The sequence below is a fragment of the Ctenocephalides felis genome, unplaced genomic scaffold, assembly GCF_003426905.1.
Source record: "Ctenocephalides felis isolate EL2017-DRISC unplaced genomic scaffold, ASM342690v1 CF-g0.4_SCAFFOLD_01886, whole genome shotgun sequence".
NCBI classification, from domain to species: Eukaryota; Metazoa; Arthropoda; class Insecta; order Siphonaptera; family Pulicidae; genus Ctenocephalides; species Ctenocephalides felis.
The window spans coordinates 70,181,621-70,205,082 of NW_020538040.1; the positions used below are offsets into that span (position 1 = coordinate 70,181,621).

At 28.4% G+C, this 23,462-nt stretch overlaps 1 protein-coding gene across 4 annotated transcripts in view; it reads left to right on the forward strand.

Moving 5' to 3' along the window:
- Positions 1 to 13,939, forward strand: part of LOC113376615 (MDS1 and EVI1 complex locus protein EVI1-A-like) — a 236,656-nt gene extending 222,717 nt beyond the window's left edge. For all 4 annotated transcript variants that reach the window (XM_026616605.1, XM_026616602.1, XM_026616604.1 and 1 more), the window contains 3 exons: positions 9,249 to 10,225; positions 10,468 to 10,872; positions 13,829 to 13,939. In XM_026616605.1, the coding sequence (XP_026472390.1) occupies positions 9,268 to 10,225; positions 10,468 to 10,859 (1,350 nt within the window). In that variant the 5' untranslated portion in view covers positions 9,249 to 9,267 and the 3' untranslated portion in view covers positions 10,860 to 10,872; positions 13,829 to 13,939. The remainder of the gene's footprint in view (positions 1 to 9,248; positions 10,226 to 10,467; positions 10,873 to 13,828) is intronic.
- The last annotated feature ends 9,523 nt before the right edge of the window (positions 13,940 to 23,462 follow it).

Genomic DNA, 23,462 nt, shown 5'->3' on the forward strand with positions numbered 1-23,462 from the left:
AAACTTCTCCTGCGGGAAGTTTATAAACTGTTTTTTTGTTCCAGCAGAAATATCGGAAATGATGTTCCATTAGAGCATTCACTAAAGTGCTCAATATAAAACCGCGTTATTTTGAATAAATTAAAACTAAATATTCCAATACATAACAATGCTCTTATATATAACAAGCTATAACATTCATTATATGGTGGCGAAACATACACGCATGATGCTAATTAGATTTGACGCGAAGAGATTTAATGACTCGTCCTATTCTAAATAATTTAGCAGCTGATTTGAGCAAATCGAAATGGCGAGACTTTCATAAAAAACTGATGTGACAGTGATGGACTAAGCGCTCAAGAACAGGTTGCGATTAGTCTCAAATCGTTCGGGGAAGGGACGGCGCAAATGGACATCGGTCACATAACACATAACACGATACACTGGCATCCGCCAAAAACTAGATCATCGACGCCTTATTCAGACGACAAAATTCAATTTCTTTTTCATTACGTTCGCGAAGAGAAGCTTATTTCAATTCTGAAACAGCGACGACCGACCGATGACAATGTAGATTATATACGTACATTAACAGATATCAAAACGTATGTATTTTCTGTTTTATACCGTTTATTATTTTATTTATTTATTCATTTTCGAGACAAATTAAATTCTAACTAGTGGAGTGTGTGGCATCGTGCCTTAAGACAAAACGTATGTATTTTCTGTTTTATACCGTTTATTATTTTATTTATTTATTCATTTTCGAGACGAATTAAATTCTAACTAGTGGAGTGTGTGCCTTAAGGCAAATTGCTGGTACTTTCCGTACCGTAACGAAATGTTCGAGGAATACTGAATATTTTCAAATAGATTATTATTAATATTGTAACATTGTCTAATATTTATAAGAATTATATAAACTGAATTGCAAAGTTGAAATTATTTGTAAAGTACATTAGAACTATAGTCAGAATTAAAATTAAATCTGAATTATTTTCGATATACAAAAAATTTAAAAAAAATGAAAAAAAAGTTAAATCAAAAAATATTTTTTCCAAAATCAATTATTTTGTTAAGACAAGCAGAAAGTTCTTTGAATCAATTAAATCGGACGCTTAGTTCTCTCAAAAACTGCCATTTTTTGTACATTTAGCTCCGTATTTTCGAAATGGCTAAGCCTGCCTTCGCGAAAAACTAATAACCACTTCTCCTAATCATTACTAATTGAATGTTTTTTAGATCATTCAAATCGGATGCTCCGTTCTCTCAAAAACTCGATTTTTATTTGCTGCACCCTTTGATCTTTATATCCATAACTGCAGGACCTGCCTTTGCCAAAAACTAATCAGCACATCTCCTTAGGATAGTGTGATAGAATAGGATTTGAATGTTTTTTGAACCATTCAAATCGGTTGATCCCTGCGCCCGAAAACGTGACTGGAAATTTATATCCATACATACATACACACCCACATTCATTTTTTCTTAGGTATGCCAAAATGTTCAGAAACCTTCAAAACGTCGCAAAATGTAAAAATTTTCAATTTCGATTTTCGGCTCATTACAATAACATACCCTACGGGAAGTTAATAATTTAATTAATGGGTTAGGGCGGAACACATAGTTTCAATTTGACTTTAGGCAAATATCAGTGGAAACCAAACCAGCTACATCAAAATAAATAACACTCATCGAACAAACAATTATATAACTATGATCAGTAGAAGTCCCTTCTAATTTATCACAGTAGAATAATATTTTTTTTGCCACAACATAGGCCAGAAGGCAAACAAATCCAATCTTTTATTTTTAATTTTAAAGGGACTTTATAAACTATTAGCTATATTATTCAGCTGCATATAACCTTGATCTGGTATTTCGTTAAAAATATGCATCAGCACAGTTAGAATAATCAATAATTGAATTTATTGCTTTTTCAACTTAATTTATTTTTTATTTATTATTTTTTTATTGATTACACTTTTGCCAGGATAAAGGTTTAGTTGGTACTATTTACCCCATCTTCATGTAAGCTTTTATAGAAATTATATAAAAATATGTGTTGAATATATCTTAAAAATAAAAATGTATCATATAAAACCTAAAATCTTAAATAACGCATACTTAAAAATTATATTAAGGTCTTGTAAACTAAACAACAGTACTCACAATCAACAACGAAAGAAAATACTTAATAGCGATGTTGTTTGAATTTGACAATGGCTGATTGAACAACTTTTGTCCTCTACTTTTAAATATTATTGTTAAAAAATCTTAACTTACTTTTGAGATAATGTTTTTTATTGTTCACACTTTTCAGGGTTCAGTTGGTCCTTTTTACTCCACCTACGTGTAAACTTTTATAGAGCTTAATAAGAAAACTGTTGATTGTAACTTAAAACTAGTTGGGCGCATGGCATCGTGCCTTAAGGCAAATTACTGGAACTTCCCATACCAAAAAAAAAAAATTTTTAAATATTAATATTTTTGGAAAAAATGAAAATTCTGAACTTTTTAACTTCCCGTAGGGTAAGTTATTGTAATGGGCCGAAAATCGGAATTGAAAATTTTTACATTTCTCGACGTTTTGAAGGTTTCTGAATGTTTTGGCATACCTCAGAAAAAATGGATGTGTGTGTGTATGTGTGTGTGTGTATGTATGTATGGATGCAAATTTCCAGTCACGTTTTCGGGCGCACGGATCAACCGATTTGAATGGTTCAAAAAACATTCGATTCTTATTGATAGGGAAAAGAGCTGATTAGTTTTTGGCAAAGGCAGGTCCAGCCGTTTCGGAGATACGGAGCAAAGAGTGCAGAAAATAGAAATCGAATTTTTGAGAGAACGGAGTATCCGATTTGAATCATCTAAAAAACATTCAATTAGTAATGATTGGGAGAAGTGTTTATTAGTTTTTGGCAAAGGCAGACCCAGCCATTTTGAAGATACGGAGCTAAATATGTAAAAAATGGCAGTTTTTGAGAGAACTAAGCGTCCGATTTAAATGATTCAAAGAACTTTCTGCTTGTCTTAACAAAATAATTGATTTTGGTAAAAAAAATTTGTTCCACCTTTTTTTTTTTTTTTTTTTTTTTTTAGTTTTTTGTATATCGAAAATATTTCAGATTTTATTTTTAATTCTGACTATAGTTCTAATATACTTTACAAATAATTTCAACTCTGCAATTCAGTTTATATAATTCTTATAAATATTAGACAATGTTACAATATTTATAATAATCTATTTGAAAACTTTCAGTATTCCTCGAACATTTTGTTACGGTACGGGAAGTTCCAGCAATTTGCCTTAAGGCACGATGCCATAATTGCCTCAAGACAGAATTCCACTTACAGCTAGTTTTCAAAGCAATCGTACTGCTTTAACTGCATAGAGACGAAATATCGAAGCGGGTAAGCGCCGCGCCGCCGTCTAACGGATAAGCATTGGTACGGAACCCATAGAAATGTAAACAAAATTTATACTTATTGTTAAAATGTCTATAAAATATCTAATAATTTAATGTCCATATGTCTAATGATAATTTTTGACCGCCATATGGCATTTTTTTACTTTTTTTACTAGATCTCTGAAACCGCTACACCTGCCTGTATGAAAATTCGATCAGTTCTTCATCTTGTTAATACAAGTAAAATGTTGTTTGAATTATTCAAATCGGATGCTCCGTTCTCTTAAAAACTATGTTACCGTTTTTGGCACTTTTTGTCTCATATCATCGGAATGTATAGACCTGCCTTCGCCAAAAACTAATCAGCACGTATCCTTATCAATACGAATCGAATGTTTTTTGAATTATTCAAATCGCTTCATCGTGTTCCCAAAATCATCGATAAAAATTTGAATCCGCACACACACCAATACATCCATTTTTTCTAAGGTATGCCAAAATATTCAAAAACCTCTGAAACGTAAAGATATATAAAAATTTTCATTTTCGATTTTTTTGCGATTACTATAACTTACCCTAAGGGAAGTTAAATATTCCCAATGCGTTATTATAGACATAGCTAATGCAATTAAATATCTATTCACTCAATAATTGAGAACAAATTAGTGATGTTTATATTTTGATATTTCAAAAACATTTAATTAAACATTACATTTTTTTAACAAAAGTTCTCACACGCTCGGCTCGGAATTGGATCATAATTAATTCCATATTAATTATATAAACAAACTTTGTCAATTACGTTGAATGATGTCTTGGTGATTTAATTAAATTATAATAATTAGCTCGTTATGTTTTGACAAATGAAAAGTTTATAAAGGCACCGTGTAGAATGAATTGCCTTCATTAACTGAATAAAGTAGATGATGTTCTGAAATGAACAGCTGACCATATGCGGTTTTCTCTCTGATACAGAAAGCGCGAGTCGGACGCATCATGGAAAGTTTTGCTCTTCACATTTTGAGAGAGATTTAGTCCTTGTACATATATAAAATTATTCAATCAATCAATAATCCAATAATGGTATGCAAAATTATGCTGTTAATGTTTTGGGCAAATTTACTGAACTACATATATATGTTTATGTATATATATATATATATATATATATATATATATATATATATATGTACATATATATATTTTGAAATATGTGAGTTTGGTGTTGATATATATTTTGGTGAGTTATTTAAAATCGGGCAGTAACACCAAGTAAAAAAAAATTAAGTAGTTTTTGAAATACTTTATATATATATATATATATATATATATATATATATAAATTATAAAATGTTTGTTTCTTCTAATGTAATGAATCTGTATATATTTCTTGTATGTTACAACCAGCCCCAAGGTTTTGTTCACCCCGGGTGTGACTTTTTACATTAATCAAGATTCAAATAATTTAGAAATCACAGAAATTGTTACACCTTATCAAAGATTGGTAATTTTAAAGCAAAACTAGTGGGGTGTATGGCATCGTGCCTTAAGGCAAATTGCTGGAACTTTTCGTACCGAACGTTTGTAACGAAATGTTCAAGGAATACTGAATGTTTTCAAATAGATTATTATAAACATTTTAACATTGTCCAATATTTATAAGAATTATATAAACTGAATTGCAAAGTTTAAATTGTTTGTTTAAAGTATATTAGAACTTTAGTCAGAATTAAAAATAAAATCTGAAAAAAATGATACAATTTTTTTTTTCCAAAATCAATTATTTTGTTAAAACAAGCTGGAGGTCCTTTGAATCATTTGAATTGGACGCTTAGTTCTCTCAAAAACTGCCATTTTTTGCACATTTAGCTCTGTATCTTTGAAATGGCTGGGCCTGCCATCACTAATAATCACTGCTCCCAATCATTACTAATTGAATGTTTTTTAGATCATTCAAATCGGATGCTCCGTTCTCTCAAAAACTCGATTTCTATTTTTTGCACTCTTTGCTCTTTATCTCCGTAACTGCTGGTCCTGCCTTTGCCAAAAACTAATCAGCACATCTCCCTATCAATAGGAATCGAATGTTTTTTGAACGATTCAAATCGGTTGATCCGTGCGCCCAAAAACGTGGACGAAAAATTGTATCCATACATACATACATACACACACACACACACACACACACACACATCCATTTTTTATGAGGTATGCCAAAATGTTCAGAAACCTTCAAAACGTCGAGAAATATAAAAATTTTCAATTTCGATTTTCGGCCCATTAAAATAACTTACCCTACGGGAAGTTACAAATTTAAAAAATATAGAAAATAAACAATAATAATGTGTTTTTTTTATTTAAACTAAAGATTTATGTAGCGTTCGTTGCAAGCAAAGAACCGAGCGCGCCCGATGAAAAAACGGAGGATTCACGAAGATGTTGTAAAAGAGGGTTTCAAGGATTGTTAAACAATGTGGGTATGGGCAACGTCGAACAAAAAATCTAAATATATATATATATATATATATATATATATATTTGAGTAGTATTTAAATAGATTAAGTTCTATTGTAAAAAGGTTCACTACTGATCTTACCCTTACTGATTAATAGATTTGTCGTTAAGTATCAATAAAATTTTATACAGAATACATGAACTACTAAAAGTAAGTTCCGTAGTACTAACGGAAAACAATAATACTTTGACACCTGGTAAAAATAAGAATACTCTTAATATGCCATGTGAATTCATATTCGCCGCTTGGTTTTCAAAAAGTTTCGATATCAACCGCCGATATGAAATTAGTGCTTATTTTAGCTTTCAGTCGTTGGCATAAAAGCAAGTGAAATAATTCGCGTCTTAAAAGTGTATATAATTTTTTTATGATATTAGCAATAAAATCGATTTCGGCGATTTCAAGAACGTCACCGGAGCGACGGGCGATCGTGCGCGCAGCATCACCGGAAGCCCTCGGGTTCCGTTATAATCGAATAACGCGAGCGAACGAACGAGTTTCGAGAGAAAAAAACATAACAAAGCAAAACTGGAGTAGCGATCACAAAACTGTGGCAGAACCACTACGTTCGATATATGTATAATAAATATGTATATATACACACACACATATTATATATATATATATATATATATATATATATATATATATATATACTGTCTGTCTGTAATTATACTGTGAACTACGTCACAAAATATGTATATATGTATATTAGCAGTGCTGGAATTACAATAGGGGCAGTCGGAACTAGTGCAAATTTTCTGGGGCGGTAAAATTTGGAAATTAAAAAAACAAAATATCTATACATAGAACAAGTATGTGATGCGTGATTTTTCTGCGATCAAATAGTTATTTTAAATTTAGTAAAAATGTGACATAACAAATGGGCGGCATTTTTATGAATGCCCCAAAGCGCCAAATTTCGAAAACCGGCTCTGCATATTAGGGTGATCCTTTATGGATGTTTTCGAATTTCCTTGCTCCCAAATGCTTCCAAATTGATAAAAAAATGCTCTGAAAGTTTTAGCTCTTAATGTTAAGGTGAAGTCCCCGAGTGGCGGACACCTAAGGTTATTTATAAATAAATCAAAAAATATTTTACGAAATGTTTATTAAATTTTGACTTACGATAGATAACAAAGTTAGAAATCAAACTAAATTAACAAAAATACAACCTTTGCTAAAAATAATTAATACTATCAATCAAACTTTGGTAACAAACAATATGATTTTAAAAAGTGGCACCTAGTACCGGACATTTCAAAATAACCAGCATTGTACACATATGTAGCCATCTCCACACTCCGGAATGTCTGCACATTTGTGTTTGACAAATATTCTTAGATATTGCAAAAAAAAGTCACTATTCATCCACCCTTTTGGCTGGGCCACACCAATGCTCTCGTTGATTTGGTAATTGAAATAGCAACATTTATTGCTGTTTGCATATTCAATGAACGTTTCTTTCCTATTTTAAAAATGATGACCCTTATGGTAATGCAAATTGGGCCAGAAACTCTGGGCCATTTGCTGTAAGCCGAGACAACGCCCGAATTGAACGATCTAAAATACGTACATCCAACGCTTTAAAAGATGCTAGAACTGCTCCATTGAAAGAGATAAATGCAAAAAATAGTTCTTTTAAAGTAGAAGAAGATCCGATGCATAAAGCAGCAATGTCTGATTAAATAAAAAAAAGTATAACATATCATCTTCTGACTTTAACAGCAAAAAACTTCACGCAAATCTTAAATGCATTTTTCTCAGAACAGACTTTTTCAGTACTGTTGTCACGATTTCTCCAGTCCTACTCGACCGATTCACTTGAAATGTTCAGAGAGTCTCGTTTACCTATCTGCAGCCCGAACTAGCATCATCCCCAAATTCCAATCTTACTATTTTTTAAAATTTCGAGAAACTCAAAAAAAAACGTAAAAAAGACTTTTTTCAAACAGTCGCCAATTTGTAAACAAAATTTTTTTACACATTGCTAGTTCGGACGATTGCGACATCATTGTAGATTCATAATCTTTTTATTTCGGATGGCTTGGAGGGCTGAAATCATGGCAAGACTGAGGTGCCAATTTTTTGAGACCCCCCACTTTATCAGCTGCCAGTTTTTTCAATTATCAACTTTTTTTTTCAATTTTTGTTTTGTATTGTAATTATAATAATAAGCGAGTGGTAAAAAATGGATAGTAAAAACATTTATTGCTTTCTTTTACGACATTTTAAAAATGACTTAAATTTATTGCTCTACACTAGAATACCCCCTTAAACCTAAGGACTCATTTAGCAAACTATTCGACATAGTATATTTGAGGCTTGCGTTACTCCAATAAAAATTTCATCAAGTATGGACTGTTATATATTAAGTATATTATACAAAGTTAATTTCAAGATTATATATATATATATATATATATATATATATCTGTGTGTATAATATGTATATGAATAATATGAGTGTAGTTTCATTTGCTCAACCATACACCGGCCACGCCTATGCGTTATTGACATGAATGTTCTTAATTCTGCGCATCAAATATTACATTTAATTGACCTTGTTCCCAATCACTCAAATCTATGTAAATGTTATTGGAAATTACACATGAATCCTTTCATTTTTAGTTCAGTTAACAAATTAGTGCAGCAATTTATAAATATAATTAAATATATCTCGATTTAAGACTTACTTCAAAATTGATTTTTGAACTTCCTTATCTTTACTTTATATGGTGAAAATAATCATATGCATAAACACAAGGAAAAAATAATTCAGTAAAGTTTAAAAATTTTATATGAATAAATTAACGCACAAAATATATTTGATTTAATTGATTTCAATGTTTTATTTTAAAGGAGGTACTGTTCATAAATACTTCATAGAAATTAATATTTAAAAGCTATGTTGGAAACGCTTACATTACTTTGATCTCAAACTAGGAATACTCCTAAAGTTACTCTAATTATAAGTACTCCTAAAGTATTTTTAAGAAGTTTCAAGATCCTTGTTTAATGCCTCTCTAATTCATTTTTTTGACAGCAGATATTAAAACGAACACGCAATACTTAAAATATTTCAATTTGTGACCTACGTCTCTAATTTACACAATTCATTATACTTTGAATCCATTGAGAGTTTTATTGAATTTATGCACTTACTTTAAACTACAAGTTTGCGACTTTGATGCTACGGAAGTTTGTTGAAATATAATTTTAATGCAACTTATCTATGATAGCAAATCTTTTGTGTCCATATCATCATGTTATAAGAGCATTATATATCATTGTGGTTTATTATCAATTTATTTTTTATAATTGTTTCTATTTTAATTTAGGTTAGCCGCAAGGGTTCAAATGAGCGATATTCTATCGACGTACTGCTGGACCCAAAACACCGGCCCAGGCATGCGCGAGAAATCTCACAGTCCACGCAAAGTGCACCCGCACTCGGCTCCTGAGCTGCAGAGCTCGCCCCTAGCAGGCTTAACCAGTCCGAGGCAGGCCGCCATCTACCCGCTGACAGTGCGGGTGCCTGAAGCCATCAACAACGAACCATTCGATTTATCGCTTTCAGTGAACATGGATCCTCACATGTCTCCTGCCTCGGCCGATGTCCAACAGCTCAAATCTAATAATTTAGATCAACCTCTAGATCTGCGAGTGGATAGAAAGAAGGATGGAAACCAAAATCGTACTAGATTAAAAGACGAAAATTGTAACTTAATACTTCGCACACCATCACCATATCCTCAAAGTGTGCACCCTTTTGTATTAGAAACGATGGCTAAAGTTGCCAGTTTGCCATTTACAGCTGGATATCCATTGAACATCCAATTGCAACGATACCCTCAACAAAATGTTCCCGCTCAGCATATTCCGAACAGTAGAGTGGATCTTCAGCAGACGCAGCTGGTGACGGCGCAACAGAATCTAACCAAAGCCAAAGACCGATATGCCTGCAAATTCTGTGGCAAAGTATTTCCGCGAAGCGCTAATCTAACGCGGCATCTGCGGACACATACAGGCGAACAGCCCTACAAGTGTAAATATTGCGAAAGGTCGTTTAGCATTAGCAGCAATCTTCAGCGACACGTTAGAAATATACATAATAAAGAGAAACCTTTCAAATGTCCGTTATGTGAACGTTGCTTTGGTCAACAAACTAATTTAGATAGACACCTCAAAAAGCACGAAGCTGACGGTACCAGCGCTGTTTTGAGAAGACTGTCGGACGATTGTTACTTTGAAGAAATTCGAACATTCATGGGTAAAGTGACAGACTCTACCAGTAGAGCTAAATCTTCATTTTTAGGCAAGTCATTTTTATTCCTTGCAGTATGCACATAATATATGTGTGTATATGCTCCTTACTGATTGAATACAAAAAAAAACTGAAGAAAAAATACATGTTCAAAAGTTTTCATACACCATGATACTTGTAATTAAATTGTAGTAAGAACTCACAGTGAGTGAGTACAGTAAATTATATTTGTAAAAAATTTCCTAGATTGATCTTAAACATTCAAAATAATTTATATATGTATATTTATTTAGGCCATCAAGCGTGGTTGGAAAGGCATCAAAATCTCGACCGAAGTGCATCCCATGATCTAGCAGGTCGAAATCTTCACTCAAGATCAAGAGCCGAAGAAAATTTTATATCCGATATTGGAAGTCGAAACGAAAACTCTCAACACAGCGATGTTATTTTAGACGAAAGATCTTCTGAAAAATCAAGTGCAAGCTTAGTACCAGATGCTCGTGATTTAAAAACGATATCACGAAGATCGCGGTCCACAATTCAGAACAAATGCACGGTGGTCGAAGACGATTCAAGCAACATCATCGACACTGATAGCGAAATGGTCCAGGAAGAATACAACGATAATGCGGATAAACAAAATATGAAAGACAAAAATCAAGACGAGGATAAATGTGGAACGTAGTAACATTATTTCGGTGAGCTTTATTAAAAATTCTAAATTAGTCATTGGCTAAGCAATCTAAAAGATCCTAAACAATCCTATTGTGGATCAAATGAAGGTAAACATGATCAAAAAATGCAAGATCGACTTTATTTCAGAAGACATATGTCATGAGACTTCTGATATTTGTAATATATAGTTCGTAATATGTATTTCTATTACATTTTTCAAATCATTTCATATTCAATGATGGTATGATTAACTGCAACTCATTTAATCTAATTATAATCAATTTTTGATTGACCTGCGCAGAAATAACTTATTAATGAAATAGCCAAATAAATTGGATGATTTGAGATTAAAAATAGTTTTACGAAATAAAAAAAGTGGTTGTGCGGTAAAGTTCATTCCTCGTAACGCTCATGGTATAAATAAAGCTTAAGGAACTTTTGCAAAAATATTAAAATTTTATTAACTCAGTACAAAACTGTACATCCATTTTTCTCAATATTGCTTGTTAAATTATATCAAATAATATTTATGATATTTATTTAGTTTATAATTTTTTTATTTTAAATTATTGACTTTTAGGCAAATTTGACATATAATATCTAATGCGGTCCTGTCTTAGAGTCAGAAAGGGACTTAAGAGAAGTAAAGCAGTTAATAATGTGAAAAATCAATCATGTTTATGTCGTTTTTATATTTACTAATTAAATTAATACTCGCAATATTTAGTTGGGCTAGTCCATCACAGTGAAAATGTATTACATGTGCGTGATTCCACCGGACAAACTCGAAATATACTTTCAACAGAAATTTTTATTTTCTATTCATTTAGTAATCAGAAATACCAAAAAAGTTGTAAGCTAAATTGAACGTTTACAATAAATGTATATCTTAAAAAATTCATTTATTTTTCATAAGATTTTCGTAAAAAAGAAAATATTTGATATTTTGTTAAATAAATTAAAAACCATATTCGAAGAGAAAAATAAATAAAGACTCTTGAATATTTGGTTTTTATTATTGCAATAAAGTAGATAATGAATTACATATATATTTCAATCCATTAAATAGTTGTTATAAGTTAGTATGTTCACAGATATTTATATTAACCGGTGATCATACCATGTATACTACAATAATGAGATAAGTTACATAGCATAAAATCAATATGTAGGAATGTAAAAATATATGAATCCGGAGAATCCTTAGTCCTTACAAAAACTTTTTTGACTCGCAAATATATTTAGTGCATTCTGTTGTTTTTTTATTTTGAAAAAGTAATCAATTTAGATTATTCAACGTTTATAATTCTTTTGTATTCCTTATTGTTTTAAATTATTGTCAGCAATAAATAACATAGGATTAAATTATATTTTCATTACATCTACTGAAATTTTTCTTTCAATCTAACACCATTCATTTTTATTAACTTCTCATGAGGTAAGTTTTAGTAATCGCAAAAAAATAAATTAAAATTTCAAATTTCAAATAAAAATTTTTATATATCATTACGTTTGACAGGTTTCTGAATATGCCCTAGAAAAAAATTATGTATGTGTGTGTGTTGTTCGGATACAAATTTTCGTCGACGAATTTGGGAACACGGTTCAACCGATTCTAATAATTCAAACACATTCGATTCCTACTGAGAAGAAAACGTGCTGATTACTTTTTAGCAAAGGCAGGTCTAGCCGTTTCAAAGATACGGGGCAAAAAGTGCCAAAAACGGTAACTCAGTTTTTAAGAGAACGGAGGGTCCGATTCTATTAAATCAAAAAACGTTTTATTTATATTGACATGATAAAGAACTGAACGTTTGTGAAGGCAAGTCTTGGGGTTTCGGAGATTCAGTAATAAAAGTAAAAAAATTATATTTGGCAGTCAAAAATAATCATTAGACATAAGCACGTATTAGACATAATACGTATAAATTTTGTTTACATTTCTATGGGTTCCGTAATATCGTTTATTCGTAACACTGCGACGCAGCGCTTACGCTCTTCTATATTTCCTCTCTATTCAGCTGAAGAAGCGCGCTTTGAAAAAAAGTTCAAAATATCCGAAATATATAAAAAAATATTTTGTTTCAAAAAGTCTTTCTATTCCAAATTCCAATCTTTTTTTTTAAATAAAATTAAATTTTTCAATTATGAGTTTTTCAAAGTTTAAAAAAAATTTAATCTTTTTTAAAAAATCAGTATTTGGTACGGGAAGTTTCAGCAATTTGCCTTAACTCCTTAACATACAATTTAGATTCGAAAATGTCGGGCCAAAGTTGTTCAAGCTGGCGCGTCGTTGTGACTATTTTCCCTCACGGTTTATCACAAAAATAAAAATAATTTTGTATGAATAAATATTTTATAATACTTGCGTTCACCATACCGGGCCACGCCCGAAATGCGTAATATTTGCTTCTTTCCCGAATATCGTACGCGGGCTATGCCCGTAATATTCACTTTTGGCCTAGCAATCGCACGCGGGCTCTGCTCGCCATTTTAAGTTAAGGGGTTAACGCGCAAAAGCACCACTAGTTTTATTCAAAATTATAACTAAAAATTAGCAACTTGCTAACAAATTTCATTAACCAGTTAACCCGGCACGCTCATTAAACTATGCGTACAGTTTTGTGTCGTCAAAATCGAGGTAAAATTTTATTTTAAAGTAAAATACTACTACAACTACTTACCTTTAAAATAGTTTAAACATAATGAATTCTTAAAACTTTACTATTATTTATACGCTTGACTATATATACGACTATATATATACGATTATAATTATACGCTTGACTATTATACTCGTCAATACACAAATTTCAATTTTTTTTTTTTTTTTTTTTTTTTTATTTATTTTTCATAGCAAGCTATACAAAGTACATTCAGCTACATATGTTTATATATTAATTGTTATATATTAATTGTCTGCGTGAGCAGGAAATTATCAAAATAATTTATTCATGCATTCACTTTATATAATTTCAGCTCAAACAATAATCGAATGTGCTAATGTAACAAGGTGCATTCATCTACTTCACCAACTAAAGGAAAATAATTCTAGGCTAGAGTGCCGGTTGTCTAATCATTTTATGGAGCTGTTTGGACAAATTTATTATTACATGTTCTACATTCTACAAAACTCATGTCTTATTTTCAATTGAATCTATTATTTTTATAATATTTTTGTTCACTCTTAGTATAATAACTGATTGCATTTATTTTTCATATCATTTTTACACCTTCAAGTCTGTGCGAAAATGATACGTACCATCAAGTTTTGGTTTGATTGCTATTATTTTTTGGAAAATAAATGTAAGTAGTCAACTCGATTTTATTGACTTGTTTTCACCTTTGTCACAGATAAATTTTTATGTCTCAATTTATTGACACCTTTTATAGTAAGTAAATTACAGTTTTACAAAACGTCTGGTATTACGAAGTGCTTATAGCAACCGGTGAAAATATTAAAGTCTGAAATGTCTTTAAAAAGTATTAATTATTCATAGTTTAATTTAAAACAAAAGTTTACGTGATTATAGTAAGCTAATTTTTTATTTTCATATATCATTCATCTGAATGAATTCGTTTGATCCAAATTGTATTCTAGCACTCTCAAACTATATTTTTTGCTCAAATTATAACTGGTTAGCAATCCAAAATTACTTGATAAATGTTATAAGTATTAATAAGTACTAAAAATAATCAATTTGAAAAATATTGCACTTTGAATCACGATTATCAATAATTTTATACTTGATAATAAATAAATATAAGATGAAGAAAATTTTATTTAGCTGCTATGCTTATAATAGTTTTGCATATTTTTGTTAAATTGTTTTTAAAAATATATTGATTATTTATTATGAATCTTGAAATTTTATCAATAAATGCAAGTTATATTTTTAAATTGATTTATATTGTAATAAATATATAAATATTAGATATAATTTATTTATATAGAAAAGTTTATATTTGAGAATACCCGTTTATCTAAACAACATGTTAAGAATTTGCCAATATTATATGATACTACTGCTGAACATATTCCTGTATTTGTTCTAGCTAAGATACAATATTTATTAACTTACTATATATAAGTATTTTTAACTATATGAAATAAATTGCTGCTGTATTTGCAAATACTTGCAATTAGAAGAATGCATGTTTTTGTTTGATAATCGTATAAATTTAGTTTATATGAATCAATATTACAAGAAATAAAATAATTTGTGATATGATGTTTTAAGATTACAAGATGTGCAAATATTTTATCGTTGTTTTATATAGTTTTATAAAAAATATTATAATTCGTACCATATTATTATATCACAAAAATTGAATTGAACAAATCTTAGTCAGTACTTAGTTACCAAACTACAATTTTATATATTGTATATATCAGCTTATATATTGATGTTTTTATAATATTGCTTAAAATAGTCAATGCCCATTAAAGGAGCCTAAGATATGTGAAAATATATGTACAAAAATGTTAAACATAGCATATGCTTATATCATCATTATCTCACAACCATATGGACACTACTCTTTCATAATTGAACATATTTCATCCATTCTTATGTTTCAGTAAAGTTGACATTTTCATAATCCTGATTAATATATCATGAAAATTCCTGTTTCATTACAATATAATTTTTTATATACTGAAACATATGTTTCATATGTATATTTTTAATCTTTTCAAATAATTGTGATGTTATTTTTGAGTAAAATAGTAGAATATAAAATAGTCGAGGTAAATTCCGTCAGTTTTCATTGTGCATAATATAATATAACCATTTTATGGTAAGCATCGTCAATTTGATCAATTTGGCTCATTAACATCTGACAATAAATAAGATTAGACAAGATACGGTATTTCGATTACATGATTCAATAAATTGAACGTCATCATATGTTTTTCGCAAGAAATATGAATAAAATAGTAACTGTGCTATACAAATGTAATGTAAAGATTTAGGTTATTAAAACATTCAGTAAATAAGTATAAACAACTTTATTTCTACCAGGACATTATTATGAATACCTTTTATTTACTTGAAACGCTTATATATTGGACGATAATATTGGGACTAAAATATAGTTTTATGTAAATGTAATATTTAAATTCCATTTTTTCTGTTGCAATATTTAAATCGGAAATACGTTCGTATTGCTTCATTATATTATTATTATTAGCACATCTAATCAGATCAGATGTATTAGCAATCTAAATAAAAGTAATCTGTTGTATTCCAGAAACAATAAATACAGAACCAACAACAGAATATGCATTTTAAACACATATACACACATGCATATTTTGAACCTATAGTGTACAAAAATAAGCTAAGCTACAGAAAATATTTATTAGTTATTTGTTAGTAGATATTTAGGATCAGATTTAGTCACTTACTAGTAATTAAAACAAAATTGTAGACTTGCTAAATTATAGAAAAATCAAATGACGCACTTCACAATCCAATATTATTTATACAAAATAATTGCAATAGTTATTATAATAAAATTTTTCCAGAAACTTATTATATTACACATTTATTTAGTAATTTTAATTTTATTTCGATAAGAAGTACTAAATCTAGACCGAATCTTCTAAGAATAAAAGCTCATAAATATTTATAAAATATCAATTCATTTATTTATTAAGTTTGAAACATACATTACATTTACATGTTTAATATTCAAATTACAATCTCTGATGACGTGCAAAAAATTTTCGATGACTGAGAAACGATATTTTTAATTATAGTTTGATATATATTATCTGTATTTTATTGTATACAAATTTATAAATGAAAATAAATAAATTGTATTTATAGTGAAAAACGTATCTTTTGAAAAATGTAATGAATTGTTGTTACTATGTCTGATCTGAACTTTATTATAAATTTAAAAATACAAAATAAATAAATCTTAAGCATTAAAATTTGAAACATTAAACATTAATGTTCATATTAACAATATATATATATATATATATATATATATATATATATATATATATATATATATATATGAGGAAAATAACTTACTTGAGTAGCAAATCATAAATATATCAACTTTTTGAGACTATTTTTTATTCTCATTGAAATAAAGATACTAAAATATATAACAAATTATTCTGATCTTTAACATACAGGCATCTATCTATGCGTTGTGGATATAGAATTGTTATTTTTAATAATAAACCATATTTTTGCAATACAAATCTTTATTACATATAAAAATACAAAATTTAAATAACATGCAAATAAAGAAAATTAAGCATTATAAATCAGACCTTCAGAATTATCCTATGATAGGTTTTATAACATATTTAATTCATAAATAATATACAAATATTTCACAATACTTCAGTTAACACACTGTTGAAATGTATAATATTGTATAAACTGTATATTTTTAATACTGAAATAAAAGATATATCTATGAATCTCAATACTTTGAAACGCAATGTTTTGTTGTATAATTTATTAGATTTGATTTTTGCAAATTTCAAATTACGGATGAAGAGGTAAACAATGATCGCAAGATAATTTATATCAATACAATTTGTCAAAATATAAGAATAGTAGCATCTGAGAAAATTAAAGGATTTATTAAACTTTTACCAAAAAGTGCGTATACCAATAAGATAAAAGGTTGGTTGTTGAAAGAATTGTCTACCAAAACAACTCCTCCGATTGATAGAATATGAAAACGCACCGAGCAGCGTATAGTTTTGAATTGTTGAGAAAGCTATTGCTCGTCTTCAAAAACAATAAAGCAATGCTCAAGAATTGTGAACAATATCAATATCGAAGAAAATCATTAACTTCATAAATGATATTAAACGAATTTACAGTTGAATAAATTATTTAAATATTTTGCCTAGGTCGGAATATTGTAAAATTTATACAAATGTACTTTATCCTTTATATTTTTGTTATATCTATATCGCACATCTTTTTTAAACTTTTTCGAAAAAAATAATCGATAAAACATTTTTTCAAAATTCTATCATTTTTAAGTAAGTTCTATTTCGACGGTTTATTTTTTAAAATTGATTTGAATTGAATAATTGAAAATTGATTTTTTTGTAAGCTTCTTGTCCACGGTTTTATCCTAAGTTTATTTTCCGAAATTATTTTGGAAAAAAATGTTAAAAAAATGTTTGTAGAGAAAATTTCAAAATTGGAAAAAAATTTGGCAGAAAAAATATTTTGAAAAAAAAAGTTAGGAAAAAAAAATTGTTCAAAAAAAATTTAGGAAAAAATTAAAAAAAAGATTTTTTTTCCACAATCAAAACATGCAACATTTCAATCTCGTTTAACAGTCAGTTCATCAGTCTATGGTTTTTCACTCAAATCAAACATTTGATTAAAAAAAATTAAATTTTTTAACAAAAACTTTTTTTGCCAAATTTTTTTCCCAATCTTTTTTCCAAAAAAATTTTCTCCGAAATGATTTCATCGAGAGCGAATGACGTACAGTTCAGGCGTAACGCATTTCCGTTGCATTTGTACGGATTTACACCTTAGTCGCGCCTAAAGAAGTTTTACTTCAAAAAATGAAATATAAAAACGAATCGCTTGCGGATTCGAACTCGAAACCTAACGCAACATCGAATGATGAGATCGCGGACTTTGGAAAACCGGATTTCAAAGTCTTTGTCGATCTCGGAGTGTATTGATCCTTTCCCTTCTTATCCCAAATTTTTTTCCCAATTTTTTTTTCACAAAAATTTTAACCAAAATATTTTTTTTGACCAAAAATTTTTTTCCCAAAATTTGTTGGATCAAAATTTTTTTGACCAATATTTTTTGACCATAAATTTTTTTGACCATAAATTTTTTTGACCAAAATTTTTTGACCAAAAATTTTTTTGACCAAAATTTTTTGACCAAAATTTTTTTAACCAAAATTTTTTGTTGACCAAAAATTTTTTGATCAAAATTTTTTTGACCAAAAATTTTTTTCCCAAAATTTTTTGGACTAACATTTTTTTAACCAAAATTTTTTGTTGACCAAAAATTTTTTTGAACAAAATGTTTTTGACCAAAAATTTTTTTCCCAAAATTTTTTTTTCCAAAATTTGTTGGACCAAAATTTTTTTGACCAAAAATTTTTTTGCATTTGCATTCGTATGCATTTTCAATAGCACATTCGCTAAAATATATAATGCATGTCCCTTTGCGGGTATTAAAACTTCGGTCACCAAATTTTTTTTCCAAAATTTTTTTCTCCCAAAAATGTTTTGTCCCAATTTTTTTTCCAAAAATTTTCTTTGACCAAAATTTTTTTGACCAAAAATTTTTTTGACCAAAATGTTTTTGACCAAAAATTTTTTGGGCCAAAATTTTTTTGTCCAAAATTTTTTTGTCCAAAATTTTTTGACCAAAAATTTTCTGACCAAAAATTTTTTTGACCAAAATTTTTTTGACCAGAATTTTTTTTGACCAAAATTTTTTTGACCAAATTTTTTTTGTCCTAAAATTTTTTTGACCAAAAATTTTTTTGACCAAAATTTTTTTTTCCAAAATTTTTTGGGCCAAAATTTTTTTAACCAAAATTTTTTTTTCCTAAAATTTTTTTCGGCCAAAATTTTTTTGACCAAAATTTTTTTGACCAAAAATTTTGTGGGCCAAAATTTTTTGACCAAAAATTTTTTTGACTAAAATTTTTTTGACGAAAAATTTTTTTGACCAAAAATTCTTTTGACCGATATTGGTCAATATCGGTCCAATATTGGTCAATATCGGTCCAATATTGATCAATATCGGTCTAACATTGGTCAATATCGGTCTAATATTGGTCAATATCGGTTTAATATAAAAAAAAAATTTTTGACCAAAATTTTTTTGGCCAAAATTTTTTTGACCAAAAGTTTTTTTGACCAAATTTTTTTTGACCAAAATTTTTTGACCAAAAATTTTTTTGACTAAAATTTTTTTGACGAAAAATTTTTTTGACCAAAAATTCTTTTGACAAATATTGGTCAATATCGGTCCAATATTGGTCAATATCGGTCCAATATTGGTCAATAGCGGTCCAATATTGGTCAATATCGGTCCAATATTGGTCAATATCGGTCCAATATTGGTCAATATCGGTCCAATATTGGTCAATAGCGGTCCAATATTGGTCAATATCGGTCCAATATTGGTCAATATCGGTCTAATATTGGTCAATATCGGTCTAATATTGGTCAATATCGGTCTAACATTGGTCAATATCGGTCTAATATAAAAAACATTTTTTAGACCAAAATTTTTTTGGCCAAAATTTTTTTGACCAAAAATTTTTTTGACCAAAATTTTTTTGACGAAAAATTTTTTTGACCAAAAATTCTTTTGACCAATATTGGTCAATATCGGTCAATATCGGTCCAATATTGGTCAATATCGGTCCAATATTGGTCAATAGCGGTCCAATATTGGTCAATATCGGTCCAATATTGGTCAATATCGGTCCAATATTGGTCAATATCGGTCCAATATCGGTCCAATATTGGTCAATATCGGTCTAATATTGGTCAATATCGGTCTAATATTGGTCAATATCGGTCTGATATAAAAAACATTTTTTTGACCAAAATTTTTTTGGCCAAAATTTTTTTGACCAAAAATTTTTTTGACCAAAATTTTTTTGGCCAAATTTTTTTGACCAAAAATTTTTTTGACCAAAAATTTTTTTGGCCAAAAATTTTTTTGGCCAAAAATTTTTTTGGCCAAAAATTTTTTTGGCCAAAAATTTTTTTGACCAAAATTTTTTTGACCAAAAATTTTTTTGGCCAAAAATTTTTTTGACAAAAAATTTTTTTGACCAAAATTTCTTTTGACCAATATTGGTCAATATCGGTCCAATATTGGTCAATATAGGTCCAATATTGGCCAATATCGGTCCAATATTGGTCAAAATCGATCTAATATTGGTCAATATCGGTCTAATATTGGTCAATATCGGTCTAATATAAAAAACATTTTTTTGACCAAAATTTTTTTGGCCAAAATTTTTTTAACCAAAAATTTTTTTGACCAAAATTTTTTTGACCTAAATTTTTTGACCAAAAATTTTTTTGGCCAAAAATTTTTTTGACTAAAATTTTTTTGACCAAAAATTTTTTTGACCAAAAATTCTTTTGACCTATATTCGTCAATATCGGTCCAATATTGGTCAATATCGTTCCAATATTGGTCAATATCGGTCCAATATTGGTCAATTTTTTTGACCCAAATTTTTTGGGCCAAAATTTTTTTGTCCAAAATTTTTTGACCAAAAATTTTCTGACCAAAAATTTTTTTGACCAAAATTTTTTTGACCAAAAATTTTTTTTGACCAAAATTTTTTTGACCAAATTTTTTTTGTCCTAAATTTTTTTTGACCAAAAATTTTTTGACCAAAATTTTTTTTTCCAAAATATTTGGGTCAAAATTTTTTTAACCAAAATTTTTTTCCCTAAAATTTTTTTGGCCAAAAATTTTTTTGACCAAAATTTTTTTGACCAAAAATTTTTTTGGCCAAAAATTTTTTTGACGAAAAATTTTTTTGACCAAAATTTCTTTTGACCAATATTGGTCAATATCGGTCCAATATTGGTCAATATCGGTCCAATATTGGCCAATATCGGTCCAATATTGGTCAATATCGATCTAATATTGGTCAATATCGGTCTAATATTGGTCAATATCGGTCTAATATAAAAAACATTTTTTTGACCAAAATTTTTTTGGCCAAAATTTTTTTAACCAAAAATTTTTTTGACCAAAATTTTTTTGACCTAAATTTTTTGACCAAAAATTTTTTTGGCCAAAAATTTTTTTGACTAAAATTTTTTTGACCAAAAATTTTTTTGACCAAAAATTCTTTTGACCTATATTCGTCAATATCGGTCCAATATTGGTCAATATCGTTCCAATATTGGTCAATATCGGTCCAATATTGGTCAATTTTTTTGACCCAAATTTTTTGGGCCAAAATTTTTTTGTCCAAAATTTTTTGACCAAAAATTTTCTGACCAAAAATTTTTTTGACCAAAATTTTTTTGACCAAAAATTTTTTTTGACCAAAATTTTTTTGACCAAATTTTTTTTGTCCTAAATTTTTTTTGACCAAAAATTTTTTGACCAAAATTTTTTTTTCCAAAATATTTGGGTCAAAATTTTTTTAACCAAAATTTTTTTCCCTAAAATTTTTTTGGGCCAAAATTTTTTTGACCAAAATTTTTTTGACCAAATTTTTTTTGTCCTAAAATTTTATTGACCAAAAATTTTTTTGACCAAAATTTTTTTGACGAAAAATTTTTTCGACCAAAAATTTTTTTAACCAAAATTTTTTCTCCCAAATTTTTTCTCCCAAATTTTTTTGACCAAAAATTTTTTGACCAAAATTTTTTTGACCAAAAATTTCTTTCCGAAAATTTTTTGTGCCAAAATTTTTTTGACCAAATTTTTTTTGACCAAAAATTTTTTTGACCAAAATTTTTTTCCCCAAATTTTTTTGACCAAAAATTTTTTTGGCCAAAAATTTTTTTTCGAAAATTTTTGGGCCAAATTTTTTTGACCAAAATTTTTTTGACCAAAAATTTTTTTTCGAAATTTTTTTTGACCAAAATTTTTTTGACCAAATATTTTTTTGTCCAAAATTTTTTTTCCGAAAATTTTTTGATGCAAAATTTTTTTGACCAATTTTTTTTTGACTAAAATTTTTTTTTCGAAAATTTTTTAGACCAAAATTTTTTTGACCAAAATTTTTTTTCCGAAAATTTTTTTTCCCTTATTTGTTTGGCCAAAAATTTTTTTGACGAAAATTTTTTTGACCAAAATTTTTTTGGCCAAATTTTTTTGACCAAATTTTTTTTGACCAAAAACTTCTTTCCGAAAATTATTTGTGCCAAAATTTTTTTGACCAAAAATTTCTTTCCCTAAATGTTTTTCCCAAAATTTAATAAATGCATTCGTATGCATTTTCAATAGCACATTCGCTAAAATATATAATGCATGTCCCTTTGCGGGTATTAAATTTTTTTGACCAAACATTTTTTTGACTAAAATGTTTTTGACCAAAAATTTTTTGGGCCAAAATTTTTTTGTCCAAAATTTTTTTGTCCAAAAATTTTCTGACCAAAAATTTTTTTGACCAAAATTTTTTTGACCAAAAATTTTTTTGGACCAAAATTTTTTTGACCAAATTTTTTTTGTCCTAAAATTTTTTTGACCAAAAATTTTTTTGACCAAAATTTTATTTTCCAAAATTTTTTGGGCCAAAATTTTTTTAACCAAAATTTTTTTTCCCTAAAATTTTTTTGGGCCAAAATTTTTTTGACCAAAATTTTTTTGACCAAAAATTTTGTGGGCCAAAATTTTTTTGACCAAAATAATTTGACCAAAAATTTTTTTGACTAAAATTTTTTTGACAAAAAATTTTTTTGACCAAAAATTCTTTTGACCAATATTGGTCAATATCGGTCCAATATTGGTCAATATCGGTCCAATATTGGTCAATATCGGTCCAATATTGGTCAATATCGGTCCAATATTGGTCAATATCGGTCCAATATTGGTCAATATCGGTCAATATCGGTCTAATATAGGTCAATATCGGCCTAATATTGGTCAAT